Here is a 21,038-nt window from a genome sequence, read left to right as displayed (position 1 = left end):
TCCCTCCACAAATAAATAGATAAATAATAATAATAATAAAAAAGAATGTTACATGACAAACCGGAACATTTTGGATCGAATTTTAGTTTAAATGTGCTGACGAGCACTTCCGCTTTCAATCTCTCCAAAATGAACACATTTCTATCCAGATTGAATACAATATTTGCCTTCACGCTCAGCGTGATGGCAGCATTAACGTTTTGCTGTTTTCTTACAACAGCATTTAATTCACACAAAACATCGGTCTACCTTGGTACAGGAAAGGCGATTGTGTAAGTATTGAAAAAAGCATAAAGCCGGTAGCATATGTGATGTATTTCCTCCTCATTTTTATTCTCATTTAAGAAGTTCAAGGCTTAAAGAGAAAGCCTCACAATATTATTTGTTTGTAAGCAGTAGAACAATTTTTAGCAAGGAAATATAAAGGTTGAACTAAACGTCTGGAGTCTTTGTTCAAAATTCCTAGCCTCAACAAATCTCACTGAGATACTGTAGATTGACAAATAATCACGATGGTTTTAATTTCACTGTGTTCGTGATTCATCATGTTTCCGCGGAATAAAACCCATTGTGAATGCTATCATTAACTAATGGTTAAATGCTTATATGGAATTTTAATTAATTTCTTGTAGCATGAATTTAAAACCATCATGATTGGTACTTTTTGAGAAATCGTGAAATTTTAACACGTGGAATCAAAACGACCTACAGTAATTAAACCTTTAATCTGTATTGCTGAATCAGAGACCGAAAGACCTAGACCTGTCTACATTCACATACTGATAGGATAAAAGAAATAAATCTGTAATCATGTAAACTTTTGTGGTCAATCTTTAAAGTTGAATATTTTTATCATGCTCATAATCTCATGAAATTAACATTTGCTTACTCTTACAGAAAAAATGTTCCTGACTACAGTGCAAACAGAGAAAAGAGCGATCTAGGCTTTGTTGTCTTTGACATGACAACTGATATCCTTTTAAAAATGATAATTAGATACATACTTTTTGCATAATCATATAACAGAAAAGGAGTAAAATGCATACATGTATGACAGGACTGGGAATTGAACCCAGGCCAGCTGCATCACTTGTCCTATACTCTACCTTCTCACTCTCGGTTCCAAGCTGTCCCAGTTTAAAAAAAAAAACCCTAGCTTTTCCCTGCATCCGTAAAATGCAGGTCTTTGCTCTTAAATACACACCCAAGCTTTTATTTGCCCATGGTAGGATTTTCACCTGCAAGTTCATGGGTGATCAATATAAACACAAAATTATGAAACAGGGGAGAAAATTATGGCTTGACTAGGAATCGAAGCTGAGCTATTTGGTCAAAGGTGATAGAATCTGCCTGGTGGTCAATCCCCTCATTTCAAGGTCTTTGCCTCCAGCAGAAACCAGCACAGACTCTACCCTTGCTCTGTTGAAGGTCTTTAGCCTAACACATCATGATTAAAGTACAAATAATATATCAAGAATTGAGAAAATTTATGGTTAGACTTGGAACTGAACAGGGGAACCTTGAATCATTAGTCAGATGCTAAATCTACTGGGCTATCCAGACTGATATTCACATCTCAAACTGTTAAATGCAGTAAACATGTATATATTATAATGATGTGGACAACTTAAAAAAATCATTTTTTAAAAGACAAAAATATAATGGGGTCTCAGAATTCTTAAAAATAGTTAAATTTTTAATGATTTTTTTAGTTTCAACTTTAAAATATGAGTTATTACATTGTTTCAGAAATTTTATCTATGCAATTTAATATTGTTTCTTAATTTAAATTCCTTAATTAAAAGCAGATTTAACAAAAATATTTAACTGGAATGTAAAACAACTATTTTTATACCTAACAGCAGAATATGAAACACCAGAGCATGTAAGTGTACTTCTGTTTATCTCAACTGCCATTGATGAGAATTTCAGCATCAATATTATAGCTGATGAAAAAATATTTGTTCTGAATTGTTCATAAATAAAACTGAAGTATTCAGGTGTTTTCACTACAAATATTTGTAATTAAATGCATGTAGAATGAACATATATTTATTATTGTAATTAAAGCCAAAAGAAACCCTATGCACTCATGTAAAATTATTATAAATTGTAAGAAAGTTAAGAAGAAAATTCCTCTACATCAGTGTTTCAATGGCAGTACTGTTTATTAGCTTTTCAGATTCTTATCTTCAGAATGACATAATTGAGGAATATGAAAACCTGATTTTTTTTTATTTTTTGTTTCTTGTACAGAAATTAAACCAAGTTGTAATTTGGGACAAAATTATCAGAAGGGGAGAGAACTCCATGCTGGATTACAGAAGTATCAATACAAAGTATTATTTCTGGGACTACGGGAATGGACTAAGGTAAGTTCAGTAAATTTAATCATCAATTTACAGGCTGTTTTTGCTTAAGCTTCACATCATTATGTTTCATTACCCCCAACCCCCCATAGTCTAGTCAATGAACGACAGATTTTGCAAAACCCAAAACAAATTGCAAAAGAATGTTTAACACTAAATTTATTTCACATATTAAGTAATTATTGCAGGAAAAAAATTCGCAATTTGTATACTAAGGGGAAAGTGATTTTTTATGGATCTAAAATATAACATATGATATCAATGATCGCGAGAAAATGACACATAAATGATGGGCATATATAAAAGTTGTTCTCTTTGAAACTGATCTAATGTGATGAAACAAAACATGAAATAGGTTTACAAGCCTATAGACATTAATAAAAATTTAATACAACTTCATTTTTATTTAAATCTAGATAATTTGTATAATTGATATGACCTTTTTGCACTTCATAAGCAAAGAATCGTGTTTTAAAGCTCTACAATTTATACACGTATTTTAAAATATAAAAGGATACAGATATAAGCCAGGATGTTGATGTTAAAATTTTTAAACCTATCAGTCTTAAATAAACAAGCATAATTATCATAAAATTGAAATTGACATTATATAGGTGTCTAGATACAACAAAATATAGAGATTTTGACATAAATCGTTATTAAAATCTACGTTTTAAAATAAAATCTCTTCAAAGTTCTTGGTCAACATCTGGCAAGTCAATTTCAGATTCACTTTGTTGCTCAGAAGAGTTGCAACACGTCGTACCATGACACTCAGTACAGGCCAGAGAACATTCCAAACCATGTTTTTTGCATGTACAACGTTTAGTATCACACGCGGTTTTACATTTGCAGTATATGGTTTTTAGAAGTTCTTCTGGTGCAGGGGGAACACTGCTCCTAACTGGCACACACTCGTCATTTTCTACTGCCCAGCCCCACTCCCTCAAATCAAGCCCGTCCTCTCCCATCCACTGCTTTACTTGATAGAATGTTCTGAAAGAGTGAAACATCGCAGAGTCTGCTGTTGGAGGTAGTGTATGTACTTCGACAAACGTCGAACTGGACATAACTTTTGTATAAAATTTTCGGAATCTTAGCAAATCTAATCCTTCGTAGGGAATACCACCATAAAGGGATCCGATAGCTTTTTCACCAAGGACTTTTATCTCCTCTTTCGTTGAAGCAATGTTAAAACAACGTGCACATTCTTTAAATAGTGAATCGTGCATTGCTTTTTTGAGAGCTTGTCCTTTTCCAACACCAAACAATCTTGAGGTGGTATCACAACCTGTTATTGCATGAACAAAAAGCAAATTGTTGCATGTTTCTTGTCCTATTACACCTATCAATTTCTTTAGATCCCATACTTTGTATTTCTTTGCAACGGGTTTCGTTTCTGATTTAAATATAATGTCATTGTCAGCGGGGTTTGTGTGATAGCAAAGCAATACCAATAAATCAGTATCTTCACCGATGAGAATTGTCTTGATATTTTTAGCTGATGCTACGGTCGTCTGAACTATCAAAACGTCTGCGTCCCCTTCCGCTAGTATTGTTGTGCAGCCTCTAGATCGTAAAGTGTTTGAAAGCAGCTGTATGAAATTCTTCTTGTTTTCAGAATTCCTCAGAAACATTTCTTTTTTGGACCGGAATGGAGTGTCTTCATTGAAGATGACTTTATTTCCTACAATGCCCTTTGTACGTCTGTTGTGAGTTTGATCTTTGGTAGAAGGTCCAATATCATATCCATCAAAAACAACTATTGCAGAACCATATTTCTTACAGACATGATTGGTATACATCTGAGCAATTTTACCAAAAGTTAATCCCTTGATCCACGGAATATGATGTAACAATGATCCCCCATCTAAAACATACTGGACTTCACAGGAACTTGTTGTTTCATCTGCTGAACAATCGCCAAGAGCCCAAAGTGCATCGGCAAGATTTGATTTCTGTGGTTCACGCATTATCCCGTTTGTATCAAACATTGATGATGGGTAGTTGCTAAGCTCGTAGGAAAACACTTTCGATACATCATCAGTAAGGGATCTTGCTGCTGTGACTAATCTTTGGAATAGTAGCTGAGGACTGACATTCACACTTTCACCTTGTACTTTGACCTTTGATTTTTCATTCAAAGTTTTTACTTGTTTACTTCTTTTGAAAGACAATTTGAAAACGTCCTGACCCTCCATTAATTCTTCAATTATTTTCTGTCCGACATCTTGAGCCTTGTGTACGTTGACTTCATTAGAAGCTGTCACGTCTGTTTCAATATTTCTCAAACTGGGGTGTTCAATAAATGGATTTCTTTCAGATAGAAATGACAAAACTGTTGTCAAGTCTTTGTTGTCTCTTTCCTGTCTAGATCTGGAACATTCTTTGTGCTGATTGCTGGTGCTGAACTGCAACTTTTCAAAATCCTGCATGGCTGAGTTTATGCTGGAACATGCTGGCATAGATAATAGCCATTGTGCTCTTTGTACTTCAGACATACCCTTTCCTCGGGTCATTCCTCCATTTGTCTTCACACTTCTCATTAGAGTTTGTTCAATAATGAGATCTGTCGACAGGCCCGCCCAATATCTGTCACTTCGTCTAACAACATGGTAACCTTCACAGAACCTTAGGAAAATTTCTGGATGTTCATCTTCTAAAGTCTGCATTTGTTGCAAATATGTGTATGCAGATTTTAAATACAAATTGTGTCCTGTTGCCGCAGAAAAAGGTAGCATTTTCTTTATGGTCTCTAAATGCATTTGCCACTTCCCTGTTCTCTCTGCTTTAATGAAACATTTCATAATGTAGACCATATCCATATACTGTATCCATAGCTTGGCGGTGGGATATTGGGAGAGTCTGTCTTTTTCTTCCTTGATACTTTGCTCAATTTCCATCAGTTCAGGGTCTCCTAGAATATCGTCAAGACATATCGACTCGCACAGCAACTGACGATACATTTGCATTGCCCTCTCAAACTTCGCTTTCAACGGTGCGTTTTGCTTGTTGTCCTGTTCATCGTCTTCATTGGTTTGTTCGGTGTTTTCTTCAAGATTACACCGTATTGGCAAATTTAGGATATTTGAGATAAGCAGAATATGTAGAGCACAATCAACAATCATATGACCTCGTAATGATCTTGAGAAAGATTTCCCCGTCAACATTTGTTCTATTGTATTAGAGGCATAGATATTTTCAAGCACTTCATAAAGACCAGAACTCTGCATAACGAACCCAATGCATCCTAGAAAACTCATTTGCATGTGGAATCCTCCTAGTCGTAAAACTATGGCCTTGAGGGGACTTCCATGTGGTTCATTGTGGATCATAGTTAACGCCTTCCAGTATAGCGGTTGATCAAATGTTACAGTAGGGGTCACACTTAGACGCGAACTCTCTTTGCAAAGGAACAGGAGGGTAGAATAAATGCACGTCAGATCACTTGGATTCATATCAATCATTGGCATAAAGCAAATAGATGATTGTCCTGGGTGCTCTCCCTTTTGATAGCTCTGCATAAATCCCGACCAACTAAGTCGTAAAGTTTGCAAAGGCCACGAAATTTTAAGCAGAGTTTCAAGGTTTGCCGTTTCATCTTTGTACTGTCCGCAACTCAACTTCTTAAGTATAAATGAAGAGGTTGTTTCAGTTTGTGCTTTATAATATTTAATATCGATCTTCCCCGCCCCTATGATTTCTTCACATGTTACATCAACTCTAGGTATTGGCGTACTGGATTCAACACCCGGTGTAATGGAAGCAATTATCCCCATTCCATGGAATGTACCACTGCAGTCCAAAGTGATCAGGTTATGATCGACATTATCCGCTGAAAATTGGATAAGGCCATCACCAAATGTATCTGGTATGTAAGTTCTTTTTGAAACAGCAGCACATGATTCAAATTTGGACACCTCGAAGTAGGATGCACAAAAGCCAAGACTGTTTAGTACATCTATCAGAAATTTAGATGCAAAATGATGACGAAGCTGCACACCTAAACCGATCTGTAATGGTGCCATCAATACTCGGGGTCTCACTGCTTGCATCATCGTCTGTCCAATTGACGAAACTTTCGTATCGTTTTTTCTATTTCCCAGTAGTGTTGTCAAAAAACATTTAAGTGACTCTGGTAAAAATTCTAGATTAGATTCATCTGATGACAGTGAAAGTGGATCTGGATAAGTAGATTTATTTGTTTTAACAGTCTTTATGTCACTGCAAAGAAGTTTTGCGGCCGTTTCGATGATCCTAATCTGTTTCTCCTTGAGGTCTTCCTCTTTCGGTTGGCTGTAGAAGTTATGAAGAATTTCCGAGGCTGTTGATCTAAATGTCACAACATTCTGTTTTCCATTTATTTCTGCTATAACAATGGACTTACCAAAATACTCTAACAGTTTTTTCTTCATGTAAACGAAACTATATGGCTCATCAGTACAGTATTCCTTCATCTTCATTACAAGATCTGATATTGTGATTTGTTCATCATCATTGTTTTCCAAATATTCTACTACTTTCAGGAATGCTTTCATCTGATTTAGATTTTCTGGTCTTCCTACGCTCAATCTCTGGTTTTTCAAATTTGGCTCGGACTGCAGTTGTTTAGGAATTTGTTTTCCAGTTCTGAAATTAACATTGCATACTTGATGGTATACAGCATCGACAGCTGGGAGATCTCTTCCAAACTCTATTCGCTTTCTTACTTCATTGCCCCAATCATCCCCTCTTTCAGAGCAAATTGATGCTATAGTACGCTGAAAATCAAAAGTATGTACAGGGAAGCAGTCCAGGCTTCGCTTATTTCCATCAGTTTTGACCATCTGTGAACAAAAAAGACAATGGTCTTTAAATGAAAAGGCGTTTGCTTTTGAACGCAGAGATAATGTTTTGTCCTCAAGGACATGTGTAGGTACACTTTCATGGCGACGTATTTCTTTGTGTCTGCAGAAATCTCGCCTACAATTTTTATGAACTTTTTGCCCAGGATGTGTTATTATACCTGCATTAAGAATTTCACTAGATTTATTAATTGTATCACAACCCTTTTCGCGTAAAACTGTCAATTCTGTTCCATTGTCTAATGATTTTGAACAAAACACACATAAACTTGATAGACTCTGTTCCATATTCAAATCTTTCATCAAAAAGTGCAGTAATCCTAAATGAAAGGAAATAATAATAAAGCTTGGTTCTTCTAATATTTGCTAAATATTATTATTATTTTTTAAAATTATTATTATTTTTTTTTTTTTGGCTAAAAGATGCAAACACATAAAATTAATTAAACTACCGTTAACTTTTAGATTCAATCAATATGACTGCACTGGGCTGTCGTACTTTTTTATTTTGGACAGAGTCTAGGTAAACACATCGATAAAAACGTAAATAATCAGCGACATATCAGAGAAATACTTTGGTTTTCTTTGTAAAACGATAATTCTAATTAATATGTTGAATGTGAGTATTATATTATTGACAGTTTAAGTATTTTTAACAAAATTCTTTATTATGGGGGATATGCGTCTGCTACGATCCATTGAAACATAATGATACTGTTTTAGCTAATACTATTGATAGTTGCGTATCGGAATAAAGTAATTCCTGTAAAATATTATAAATATATTGAATTAGTATAGAATACTTACATAATATTAGCAGATTATCATCCGTCGTTATGTTGTTATGACGTCATGTTCCGTAGGCCTATTGCATATGGAGGGGACATTACGTTATAATGAATTTCGTTTAAGGAGAATTTAAATAATTCGCAGAAAATTACTATACAGTAACTAATCAATGGCGAATTTTTATAGATTAATAACAGAACATAAATGAAACTTTCTATGCATTTATTTCTTCTTTTGCAATTTGTTTCGGGTCCTGTAGTTCATTGACTGGACTACCACCCCAACTTACATGTATGTCCATTTAATATTTGTGATATTGCCTTTTTTTGACCATTTTGATTTTAAAAGAATAAACACTAACTTGGAAACACATAAGAAAGTAATGCATTTTGTAAAATGGAGTGAAACCCTGTAGTGACTAGTGAGAAATATAAATTACTTTCTGCAAACAGGTTGCAGTTGTTAAATTGACGATCTAATATCATTCTCAGTCATTTGGCACTGAGCACTTGTTGGAGAAAATTTGGTTGACTTTTTTTTTCTCCCAAATAATGCTGAAAAAAATCTCATAGGAAAATGTCTGAAATATCTTAGCATTACAGAAAACAATCTCACCTGTTGTCTGCTTGTCACAGTGGCATATTTATATTACTTGATTGGCATGTTTAAAGTGCTGAATGTTGTCCGCTTGTATTTGATTGTGTAATCATATATCGAGAGGTAACCTGGCAATATATTGCACAGAGAGGAATTTAAGATTAAATTTAAAAAAAGAAAGTTGTCTGAAAAAAGACCTTGTCTGCTGCATATGTTTTTCTGGTGCAAGTTGTGTCTATCATTTGTGAACTTTTACCATGCATGTTTGACTTGACTTGATGTTAATTTAAGTCACAACTGACTTCCTAGTATGTTACATATAATTATAATACTACACAGTATTGATTTTACAGGGGGAATAAGAACATCACTTTGACTCTGTCCTGGAATGTCATTCCCAATGCTGGCACCCTACCCAAAGTAATGGGAGATGGCTCACACAAGTTTAAGTTTCCAGATGAGTACAGTCCAAATCGATTCTAGTCCGGTACGTAATGGAGGGGGTTCACAAGGCAGCGATATACAGATCTGTGTGGACGGCTGGTCTAATTCCTCGTTATGTGTAAATGAAGTGCTTTATTTCATGGAGGCCATTTTGTAAAATTAAAAACATCAAGAGGTTATTGAAATGATTTTTTTTTTTAAAAAAATAGAAGATTGTTTAAAATGATTTTTTTTAAAAATGAAAGTCAAGTTTTGGTATTTCAAAGAAAAATTTTAATACATGTACTATGATTTGTTTGTATGTATTTAGTGTTTAGTTTTCATGAGAATGTTATGAGAATGTTATGAAATGTAAGTGTAAGAATGCTTTGTGAGTACATGTATTTGAACTGTGAATCTGTACCTGAGGTGATGGTATTGTGCACGGTGTTTTAATTATTTGGTGTGTATGTGAGTATAACTTCCAAAGGATGTGATTTTTTTTTGAGAGAATGAGTGAGTTAAAAATCTTGATATATTAAACCTACGGTGATTCATGTTTGTGGAAAAGATTGAGTATATGTACATGTTTTGTGTTCATTTTATTTAGTATCATCAAAGTTTCAATGATGAAATGATTGATTGATGCAATTTATGGAAATACATGTATTGCGTTGAATTGAGAATTTGAATTTGAAGAAAAAATAATTTACACTGTATACCTGATGAATCAAGAACAAGTATTCAAATGTAAGCTTTATAAAGGAATTATTCCTGAGACATCAGTGTACACATGCATGTTTTTTATCGAGATTGTTTTCTAATCATTTACTGTGACTGAAAAGAACTTATCTCCATTTCTTATGTCAAAGTACATGTACATTGTAGTAGTGTATTAGGACCCTAAAGCTATCAAAATTTTTGGACTTGCAATTTCTTCCTATATATGCTTTTGGGGAAGATGGAAGAGCTCAAATATGAAGGTATTCCAAGTGTGAAAAAAATAAAATGTTTATGTATCTGAAAAAAACTAGTGTTTAATCATTTGTATTTCATCTCTGACCCAAGTTCGAAATATCAGCATGATCAGACGTATTCCAAACTTTTTTTTTACGATTTTGATATTTTATGTCCCAGGAAAACGTTAGAACTGTAGAATGGGTGCCATGACAAAAACTGGAAATTTTTCCGTCTCCATTCCAACCGAAGTTGATTTTCAATACTTGCGAATTAAATGCCGAAATCACAATTTATCAAAAGTACAATGCTTCTAGTACTCACCAATATTGGTGAAAAGAAAACATCACCCTACATTTGGCATTTTAACATGCAGGAAATGAAAACTAAGCTTGACTTAGTTTTCATAATGGCACGGATCTGACGTTTTTGTGGCTCGTAAAATATTAAAACCCGTGAAAAAAAGCCAGGAAATGTTACATATTTGGACCACTCTCACCCACGAAGGAAAAGAAAGCTACACGTATATCGTGTAGTTTATATTTAATAAAAATATTGGGGTACATGTATACATAATATGCGTGTACTCAATAATCCGAAACAGAACTGCATTATGCAGATCTGTCTGTTATTGCACATTCATGGTTGTAATGTGACCCTGTCGTTTGAAACAACTTTGGAGTAAAGATTTACTTTAGATATCTTAAAATCTCTAAAATTTTGGCATTGTTACGATGCAGCAAGGAACGGGGTTCGATAGCTGTAGACATCAAAAGTGTAATACATTGTATTTGATTCAGAAAGGATTTGACTAGTTAAAGCAGTTCACGACACATTTCTCGTAAGATGCATCCACTGACAAAGTTCTAGGTTGTACTTCAAGCAAGGAGTGGACACAAACTGACAAATTGTATGCACAGTAATTGTTTTTCAATTAAATTGAGTGTCGGCAACCTACTTTTTTTTTTTTTTATCACGAAACACTTCTGATAATGCAATATTAATTTTTGTTACAGCCCTTTCCTCCAATGCAACAGCATGCCTGAAGTAGTGCAATTCTCTGTTATCTTTGGACTTTCAGTAAGGCGTGGTATTCTCGACACTCCATTATTAGCGTCTGAAATTTACACATCTTTTCATTCACTGAAATATACATAGGATAGAATTCGGGCTAATGTCAACAAGTGTAGCAATAATCCAATGAAAGCGTTTCTTACGGCAGAGATGGGGCTTAAGTCGTCTCATTGTTGTCAGCAACAATTTAAAGTTGCCATTGTTATTAATTTCTGAACCAATGAGAATCTATTCACCATTTACCTTAACCTTATTTCTCTCCGTGCCAGGAGGCACACAAGGCCTAAACATCTCTTCCACTGGGGTCGGTCTGAGGCTGCACGGTGTATAGTGTTCCAGGAGTTCCAGCCAGCATTGTTTTGCTCCACCTTATATTGCCAAGTTGTATTGGGGCGACCTCACTTCCCTCTCCTTTCAGGCGTCCACCCGAGGGCCACAACCCAGTCATCCGTTGGATCCTTTCTAAGCACATAGCCGATCCAATTCCTTCTCCTCTTCCTTACCTCGCTACTAATGCTTTCTGCTTCTGCCATCTCCAGAACTGTCTTGTTTGGGATATTCTGCTGCCATCTGACGTTAAGGATCCTTCTGAGGCACTTGGTCTGAAAGATATCAATCTTCTTTTTCTCTGTCTTGGTAAGCTTCCACCTCTCACATCCTTTTAACAATACAGAGAGGGCCAGGTTCTTAAAAAGGGAGACTTTTATCTTTCTTTTGATGTCTGTAGTGTTCCAGATATTGGCTAGCCTCCTGAAGGATACACTGGCCAGTGCTATCCTCTTCCTGATGTCAGGAGTTCCTCCTCCATCCTTGGTGACATTAGCGCTGAGGTAGGTAAAGTTGTCCACCTCGTCGGCTTCGCTGTTTCCAAATGTCAGACTGATTTCACTCTTGCTATTTATCTTCATCACTTTGCACTTCTAGGCATTCAGCTTCAACCCAACTTTTGCGGAGTTTTCTTCCAGTTCTGTTGTCTTAGACTGAAACTGGTTCATTGCTGATGACAGTAGGGCAATGCCGTCTGCAAATTCAAGGCCTTTAAGCATAGTGGTGAAGTCCCATCTAATTCCTGTTCTCTTTTTTCTGACCGTCTGTTGCATCATCTAGTCTATCACTAGGAGGAACGAGAGGCCTGGCATGCAGCATCCTTGTTTGACACCAGTCTCCATAGGAAAAGGGTCTGTGGTCTCGTTGTCATCAATGACAGATCACTGAAAATTGTCATGCAGGGCTTTGACCATCGTAATCAGTTTTCTGGGTATTCCATATTTCTTCATAATGAACCAAAGGCTGTCTCTGTGCACCGAGTCGAAACCTTTCTCAAAGTCTAAAAATGGATGTACAGTGTAGCATTTTACTCGTTGACTTGTTCCAGGATGTTCCTAAGGATGAAGATCTGATTGACAATCCCTCTCCCTCTCCGGAATCCTGCCTGCTCTTTCCTCAGGGTGCGGTCAACTCCAGCCTGTATTCTGTTGATGATGCCCTGTTGAGTGCTTTGCTGGCTAGGAGCAGCAATGTGACTCCCCTCCAGTTGCTGCAGTCCTGTAAGTTGCCTCTCCTGGGAATTTTACAGATCAGTCCTCTGGTCCATTCTTTGGGCATCTTTTCCTCCTTCCATATCTGGTCAAAGGTGTGCTTCAACTCCTGGCTGCTCTTATCAATGTCTGCCTTTAACAATTCTGCAGTTATATGATCTGCTTCAGGGACCCTCCCATTCCGAATCGTCTTCAGTGCAGTCCTTATTTCCTGTGTGGTGGGTGGATCAACCGAGATGTCCTTCTCTTCTTCTTCCTCATGTTCATCTTGTGGTGGTGACTCTGGAGTGTCCCTGTTTAGTACTTCTTCAAAATAGTCCCTCTATCCGGAAAGCCTTGCTTCTTTATTTTTCAGCAGCTCTCTATCTTTGCTCTTCACCGCTGCTGTTTGTTTATTTCTGTTTTTTGTCAGCTGCTTTACTATGCTGTACAGTTCCTTCTGCCTCCCGTTCTCCTCTTGTCTTCTCGCGCACTTTTCTTGACTGCTTTGAACCCCCCCCCCCCCTGTAATTTTCCTTCAGCCTTGTCTTGACTCTTTCTGATTTTGTGCTCTCTATTTTTGTCTTGATGTCTTTTCTTTCATGTATCAACTTCCAGGTGTTTTCGCTGATTCAAGGTTTACTTTTGCTCCGTTACTAGCAGACCTATTTTTGTATTCACATGAGGCAGAATTTGTCCAAAATCTTATGCGTGATAAGAAGAAAACACTTGCTGTGGCCTTCAACTCAACATTAAGATATATCGACGACGTATTGTCATTTAACAATGGTATTTTCCATTCCTATTTCGATACGATATATCCTGGTGACCTTGAAATAAATGATACCACAGAGTTTGACACATCTGTTTCATACTTGGATATTTTACTTGAAAAGACGTTAATGGTAATCTAACAACCAAGGTATATGATAAACGTGATGACTTTAACTTTTCTATCGTCAACATCACTAACTTATGCAGCAATATACTGGTACCTTCATCACCTGCATACGGCGTTTATATATCTCAGTTGATTCCATACGCAGAAGCATGCATGTTCTACGTATGAACAATTTCTAAAAGAGGCAAATTATTGACAAACAAGTTGATGAAACAAGAATATCAGCAGTGTCGTTTAAAGTCATCATTTCGTTGATCTTTGGTTGATACAATGACCTTGTCAGCAAATACAATTTATCATTGAGTCGAATGCTGACTGACGTTTTTCATACTAATTGTTAGTCTATTATTTATACACTGAATTGGATTTTCCCGTTATTTCCCGATCATGACGAGGAGGACTCGGCGGGTGTGACCGGTCACCAGGGGATGCTCACTCCTTCATGGCACCTGATCCCACCTCTGATGTTTTGGAGGTCCGTGTTTGCTCTGCTCCTATTTTGTATTGTTCTATGGACTTTGGTATTGAATACTGTTCGTTATCTCCATATCCTTCATTTTGCCTTTCCTGTAGCCAAGTACTTCTGTTGCTGAGTTCACATATGCCATCTTCTGCTGGTCCCAAAATTTCTCGACATCTTCAGAATTTTCTCTGTGCTCTTCTTATTTCTCTCTCATGCAGTCATTGAACTTAGCTTTTACTTCGTTGTTTTTGAAGCGTTCTACATCCAATCTTGGTTTCATCTTGTTCTTATTCTTGTGTATGCTGAGCCGTAGCCTGATTCGGGTCTTCACCACGTAGTGATCGTTATTGGCATCCGCTCCCTTCTGAACCTTGGTGTCAAGAACAGAAGATCTCCACTGTCCACTGATGAGAAGATGGTCAATCTGGTTTTTCGCTGTTCCAGTAACAAACACCCATGTTGCTTTGTGTATGTTTTTGTGGGAAAACAATGTTCAAACAAGTTTGTTGGTCTGACTAAATTCACATAGTCTTTCTTCATTTTCTTTCTGTGTTCCCAGTCCATGGATACCCTTAGTTCTTTCATATCCATTATTGTCACTCCCTACCTTTGTGATTAGGTCCCCCATGATAATAATTATACATCGTTCTTATTACATCCATGCATGGTCTTCGTAACTCCTGATAGAATTAGTCTTTCTCCTCCTCTTCCTTTTCATTATGTGGCGCATATGCTTGGATCACTGACACTCTTCTGTATCTTGAATAGAATCTTGCTGTCATGATTCTCTTACTGATTCTCTTACTGACGGATGTACATTCCATGAGTGATTTCATTGCACGCTTGCTGATCATTATGGCAACTTCTCCCTCACGTAATTCTTCATCCCCGCTGTATATGACGGTCTGGTCCGAGGCCATTCTCATCTTACCAGCTCTCTGTCCATCTGCACTCACTGATTCCCAAAATGTCCTGTTGGTATCCTTCCATCTCTCTCGCAATTTGCGCTGAAGCTCCTCCTCTATACATTGTTCTCACATCCCAGTGTCCGATGGTGAATGTTTGTTTGGGTGTCACAAGGGATCTAGTTGGACACTGGGCTTCATTAAGGCTTTCACCCTTCGTCGTCTTACTGCCACTAATGGCGGTCCCCACTGGAGGAGGTAGTTGGCCTCCTGCCCAAGTCCCATGCTTGGAGGACCAGTTGTTTTCTGTCAGGGTGTCCCTCCCTTTTGCTGCATTGGTCCACGGCACCTTCTTCAGTCTATCCGGTGCACCCCTCACTTAGGTAGGGATCCCCTATACGCCACCTGGGGACGCCATTTGAAAGACTTTAATTACGTAGCGCCGAGAATGCCACGCCTTATTGAAATTTCAAGGATGACAGAGCATTGTTCTAATTGCTCTAAGCCTTATGTTTTGGGACGATTTGACTAATACAAGAAATTTTCCTATCTTGCTTTTTGCTATCAACAAACTTACTTTGCCAAAAAAAATCGCCCTGATTCTACACACAAAATATTAAAAAGATGCTGAAGATCCTCATCGACAACATTTAAATAGTCTTTTGAGACCAGTTCTCTTTCAAATAACTGTATTTCAACAGGGATTAATTGTGCTTTTTTTAAAGGCTTACCTGTTTTTATATTTTTATACAAAAACTTCTACACGAGAAGAAAACACTTGCTCTTGCTTTAAAGTCGACATTGATAAATCAAAAAAAAAATTTATTAATTAACAATTATTATTTCCATTCTTATGTCTACTCAATATAACCCGGGGAATTTGAGTTAAAGAGTAAGGCATATGGTGTTAACTACTCCAAACTTTTCGATACTCAAGAGCATGCTCCGCGTACGATCAATTTTAGCCAACAGTATTCAAGCTCAAAAGTTCATTAAACAATGCAAAATTGGAGTTGAGCAAACACGGACCTCAAAATCATCAGAGGTGGGATCAGGTGCCATGGAAGAGTGAGCATCCCCTGTCTGTCACATCCGCCGTTTGTTTCTTGTCATGATCGAAAATCCGTCGACAATTGATGTGTATATAATGGCCTAACAATTAGTAACATTAGTCAGCATATGACTTAAAAATTGTATTTGCTGACAAGGTCATTTTTTTACGAAATGATAATTTTATACGAGACTGCTTATATTCTTGTTTTAGCAATTTGTCTGTCAATATTTTTAGAAATTGTTCTTACGTAGAACATGCTCTTGCGTATCGAATCAACTGAGAGATATAAATCTCGTATGCAGGTGACGAGGATATATTTCTGCATAAATAAGGAAAGTTGATGATGAAAAAGTTAAAGTAATCACGTTTATCATAGAGCTTTATTGTTTGATAACCATAAACGCCTTTTTCTAGTAAAATATCTAAATATGAAACAGATGTTGCAGACTCGTGGTATCTTTTAAATAAGTTAACCTCGTTTAAACTCTGCATTTCGCACATTATATGCATATGGCCGATATTATTAATAAAAAAAATCAAGTTGTTAGCAAATATACATGTATTTGGTCGTATTTTGGCTGACTTGATTAATACCCTTTGTTAGGCCTTTGTTTTTATACTAAATTTGACTACAGAAAGTTCCTTCTATCTCATAAATACATAGGCTCATGGCGCGTGTGACAAGTCAGCAGGGGATGTTTACTCCTGCTAGTCACCTGATCACACCTCCTGAATTTCCATGGGTCCGTGTTACATGCTCTCTTGGCTATACATGTAGATTTTTTTAGATCACTGTTTGTTCAATTTGTTAGGTATTAATAGCCATTCTCTGTAACCACTTGAACTTCGTTGCCACGCATGGTCACGGATTTTGATGAAACTTCACCCATGCTGAGTACTTGACATCAGAAACAAATATCAAACAAAATTTCGTTGCTATGTGTCTCGGTTGCTATGACAACAGCCGGAAAAGTTTGAAAAATCGAGATTTTCAGTCACTTTAAATCTTGACTGTGGCTTAATAAAAACTAGAAAAAGCAAACAAACCATTCTCACAAAAACATGACACCTTGTTGTCACTTATACTGTAAAGCAACTGTTTAGAATATATCTCTAAGTAAGTGGTAACCAAGGGTACATTTGGAATACATTTAAAAGGCTGAAATATGCTGAAAAACACTACGTATTAATAAATGGTAGGTGTTACATGCTCAAACTCAATCAACGACTTAAAAAAAATGAAAATGTTTGACCTTAAGTACATAAGTGTAAGCAATATTATTCTAAAAATAACTTTAAAGGTTGCTATGGAAACACAGTGTTACCATGCAAAACCTGTAACTAAGATTGGGTTAATGCTACTGTCTTGAGGAAAAACATGAAAATTCAAGACTGGCAAAAATGCATTCTTAGGACCTTGCAACACCAAAACCATAAGAAAAATTGAGTATAATTGCTACTTTGCAGTGTTACCATGGAAACAAAGAACCAGTGCTTAAAAGTGATTTATTTTTCGCTGCATTAAGAATTAAATTGCCATTTAATCAAGAAACAAATTAAAGGATTCAGCTTGAATAGTACTTATCTGTTAGAACTGAAGTTGAATATCATATATTGATAAAATTTGATAAAGAAAACAGCACTGTTGCTATGGTTACCAAGAAGGGAAAATGTTCGATTTTGTGAACTTTATATCAGTATTAAGCCCTGTGTGCCAACTTCTTGCATCCACTTGGAGATTGGATGATAGTCAAAATTAAAAGTCAGGTTAGCTGTTAATAAATATCAATCATAAAAGTTTTGGGAATCTATATTTGAGGGTACGTATCCAAGGAAAGAAAATATTTTTCAGGTTTTTTAGGATATTTTTTCTGCTTATTTCCATAGCAACGCTCTATTTAAAGAATCTAATCTGAATTTTTTCAAATGGGAAAACTAGGAGCACACCAACATCTTTAAAAATTGATCATTAGTTATGAGGAAATGTGCTTTTTTAAAAGATAGGATCAGATTTAAACATACAGAGTGTTACTTTGAAGGCTGTCTGTGGTATAAAAACCTTGGCAACCATTGCCAACCAAAATGAAATATCATATTTTGTTCTTGGTATATGTTTCAAGGCTCTTTTTTCTATTATTTGGTCAATTTCATTCTATAATTGCTTTTTATTTTTACGTGTATGACTTTATAAATTTCAATAAATATTTTTTTTTACTTTTGAATACTTTGTTACCATAGTAACGTATGTAATAGTTAATTTACCAAACATGTTTATCATGCATTTGAGACATCTGACCTTAAACTTTTGGAAACAGTCATTGCCAATTGTTTGCTTTGCCGCAAATGTTAACTATGGGGCTCTAAACGTGATAAAAAATGCCATTTTTCGAACTTTAAGACATGTTGCCGTGGTAACTATAAAACATAGAAACCAGTTTTTGCCTGATTTCAGTTTAGGGTATCAATGACTTTTATCATAGAGAGTTTGGAGAAATTCTGAGACTATGCGTGCCACAGCTCCTATATAAAATTTCAAATCATTACAGAGAATGGCTCTTAATTTCTAAAATGCGGCCAAGATAACTTTATTTTTCATTTCCGAAGATGGCGAAGAAATCAATTATCCCCCTCACAAAAAGTATGACGCATATGTTTCACGGAAAACGACGAATCTCATGTCATAAACGATAAAACAAGAGACTAGATTACAACTGATGATATTTACTTCTCTTACGGTAGAAATTCAGCCAGTTTTCTTTATTCATTTAAGACAATGAGGCAATATTTACTTTAATGTGATTATGGTGTATTAAATTTTCGAACAAAAGGATATGCAATCTGTCTCCTTTCAACAATAAACGAATAGTAATCACATTTCTTACCGGGACATACAGAGGAAATGCTTTACAAGGTTTTCATCAATGGATAATTGTTACAAATTTTATTAAATTTAAACTCAAGAGTAAACAAAATCCATTTTACGATGACAGTCTGTAATCAGATTAAGAATGGAGAGATCGAATTTTCGCCCACATGCAAGACTGGATGGAGAGTTTCTAGCAGTATTATATTTCTGTATTGAGATACCGATTGATTCAAAGCATTTTTTCAGTTTGTCCAGTCAATTTTCAAAGTAATCGCTTTTAAAGGTTACATCTTACATTACAATTAATATTTTTGTTGATATTTGAGAGTCTCCATACTCAAAACCTGAAATATGCCCCATTGCACCATTTACAAGTCCATCTTCAACATTGATATTTCTCGTCAACATCACTCTAGCATTTACTGAAAAAAGTAAAGAAGCAGAGAGCCCATCTGTTCTTGTCCTTATGAAAGGTTTCTCACGTAGAGTCAGCTTTCCTGTAGTATTGTCTTTCTGATACTTCAGCAGTATCTATCAATTCTCCACAATTTAATCGCAGCATTTTCAGTATTATGTTCATTTGTTTCTTCATTTTATAGGATATACATGGAGTGCTTCATCTGGTCCTTCCCTAATGCATTCTTTAACATTGATATTGCCTCTTGCGATAGTGGTTCCTCTAGTGTTCGAATCCGCAGTGAATTCAAAACTGAAGCAAATGCAGCGTCGTCGCGTTGTCTCATAATTTCCTCCAACTCAACGATTTTGAAGAAGTCTAACCAGTAATCTACAGGATATTCACCATTTTCTTCAGCACACATTTTCAACCTTTCGTTGTTTCACAGGAGGCAGTTGGTAAAAATCTCCAACAGCTATGACTGAAATACCACCAAAGGGTTCCTTGCATTTTTTGATTTGCACCAGGCGTTCATGAATGTAGTACAAAAGTCGCTTGTAAACCATCGATACTTCATCAATGATTAAAATCTGCAAAGAAGCTAACCTTGACCTCATTGCACTTAAACTTTGTTCTTGCAGCGGTTCATATGGAATGCGTAGAGCTTTAGTTAAGGAAAAAACGTGATGAATTGTGCTTCCCCCAATATTAAAAGCTGCAGTTCCTGTAAAAGCTGTCAGAAGAACAGACAAATCTGAAGGAGACGAAATTGTTTTCTCGAAAAGTCTGGAGGCTTCATACTGTATAGTTTTAATCAAATGGCTTTTTCCTGTCCCTGCACCTCCAGTCACAAAAATATGTAATGGTTCTACTTTCTTCCCAGCGACTTTTTTCAAACACCATTCACGAACCAAGTAGAAAACCTGCTTTTGTTTTTCATTCAAACTTCGCAAAAAAGGAAGGATTTCTTGTCTTGAGGTAGAATTTTCCCTAATATGATATATCATATCTGAAGAGTTCTCATGTTCAATTTCATGAGTGACTTCTGGTTCTCTATTTTCTGATTTTTCTGTTCGTCTCTTTTTGTTAAGGCATTCTTCACGATTCTTTTCAGTTTCTGGACACAGGTTAGCCCAAGCATCTTCAGGTTCGCCATAAATTTCTAAAGCTTCTTGGGCATTTTCAAGGGCATCCTCATTCTGTGAGAATATAACCCTATTTTTTTCAACTACATTTCTGACAGATTGCAATCTGTTTTCACTTCCTATTCTCACAAACCCATTTTCAAAAAATGTCTGATAAAAGTCAAATCCAGGTGGTTTCAGCTGATCTTGAGTCCAATACGGAAGGAAAAGTTGCAGTATTGATTGAAAATACTTTTCTGGTGCATTTTCTGGGTTAAATCTAGGATATCTTACTACAGCTGGCTTAGCTCTAGTTCTTTTCTGAATGTAACCATGACCTTTCTTTAGTTCATAAACACCTTCTTTTTCTCCCTGGGGAATCTGAGATTTTGCAAGAACACGATACTCGGAGCAAAATTCTGCAAGACACATTTCAGGGAAAGGAGGTAGATCTGGACGATTTTCATATCTTTCCACTATATTTGTCATCCAAATGCTGTCGTCATCATCTTCCAAATCAATTTCACTATTTTGTACACTTTTTATTTGTGAAAGAGGTTTACTCAGTCGAGTTGGATTTTCACCAATAGGAACAAAAACAACTTTTCTTGAACTCTCTTTCATTTTTAGATTGCAAATTCTGTATACTGCTTCTTGGGCACTTACTTCTCTATGATTGAGATAAGCTGATCCAATTCTCTTCATCGTTTGACGTGCACTTAAGTTTCCTTCTGCAGATTCTACTTGCGTTTGTTTCA

General features: G+C 36.1%; 1 protein-coding gene across 1 annotated transcript; it reads left to right on the top strand.

Annotated features, from left to right (window-relative positions):
- Positions 1 to 101: 101 nt before the first annotated feature.
- On the top strand, positions 102 to 10,032 carry LOC134249212 (signal peptidase complex subunit 3-like). The gene is made up of 5 exons (XM_062731589.1): positions 102 to 272; positions 898 to 973; positions 1,811 to 1,885; positions 2,257 to 2,372; positions 8,953 to 10,032. Exons 1-5 carry the CDS (start codon positions 130 to 132, stop codon positions 9,080 to 9,082), a joined length of 540 nt encoding a protein of 179 aa, XP_062587573.1. The 5' UTR covers positions 102 to 129; the 3' UTR covers positions 9,083 to 10,032.
- Positions 10,033 to 21,038: the final 11,006 nt, after the last annotated feature.

This window comes from Saccostrea cucullata, unplaced genomic scaffold (genome assembly GCF_032062105.1).
Source record: "Saccostrea cucullata isolate Sc308-1 unplaced genomic scaffold, CSIRO_AGI_Scuc_v1 ctg4386, whole genome shotgun sequence".
NCBI lineage: Eukaryota > Metazoa > Mollusca > Bivalvia > Ostreida > Ostreidae > Saccostrea > Saccostrea cuccullata.
This window is presented reverse-complemented; position numbering and strand designations above follow the sequence as displayed.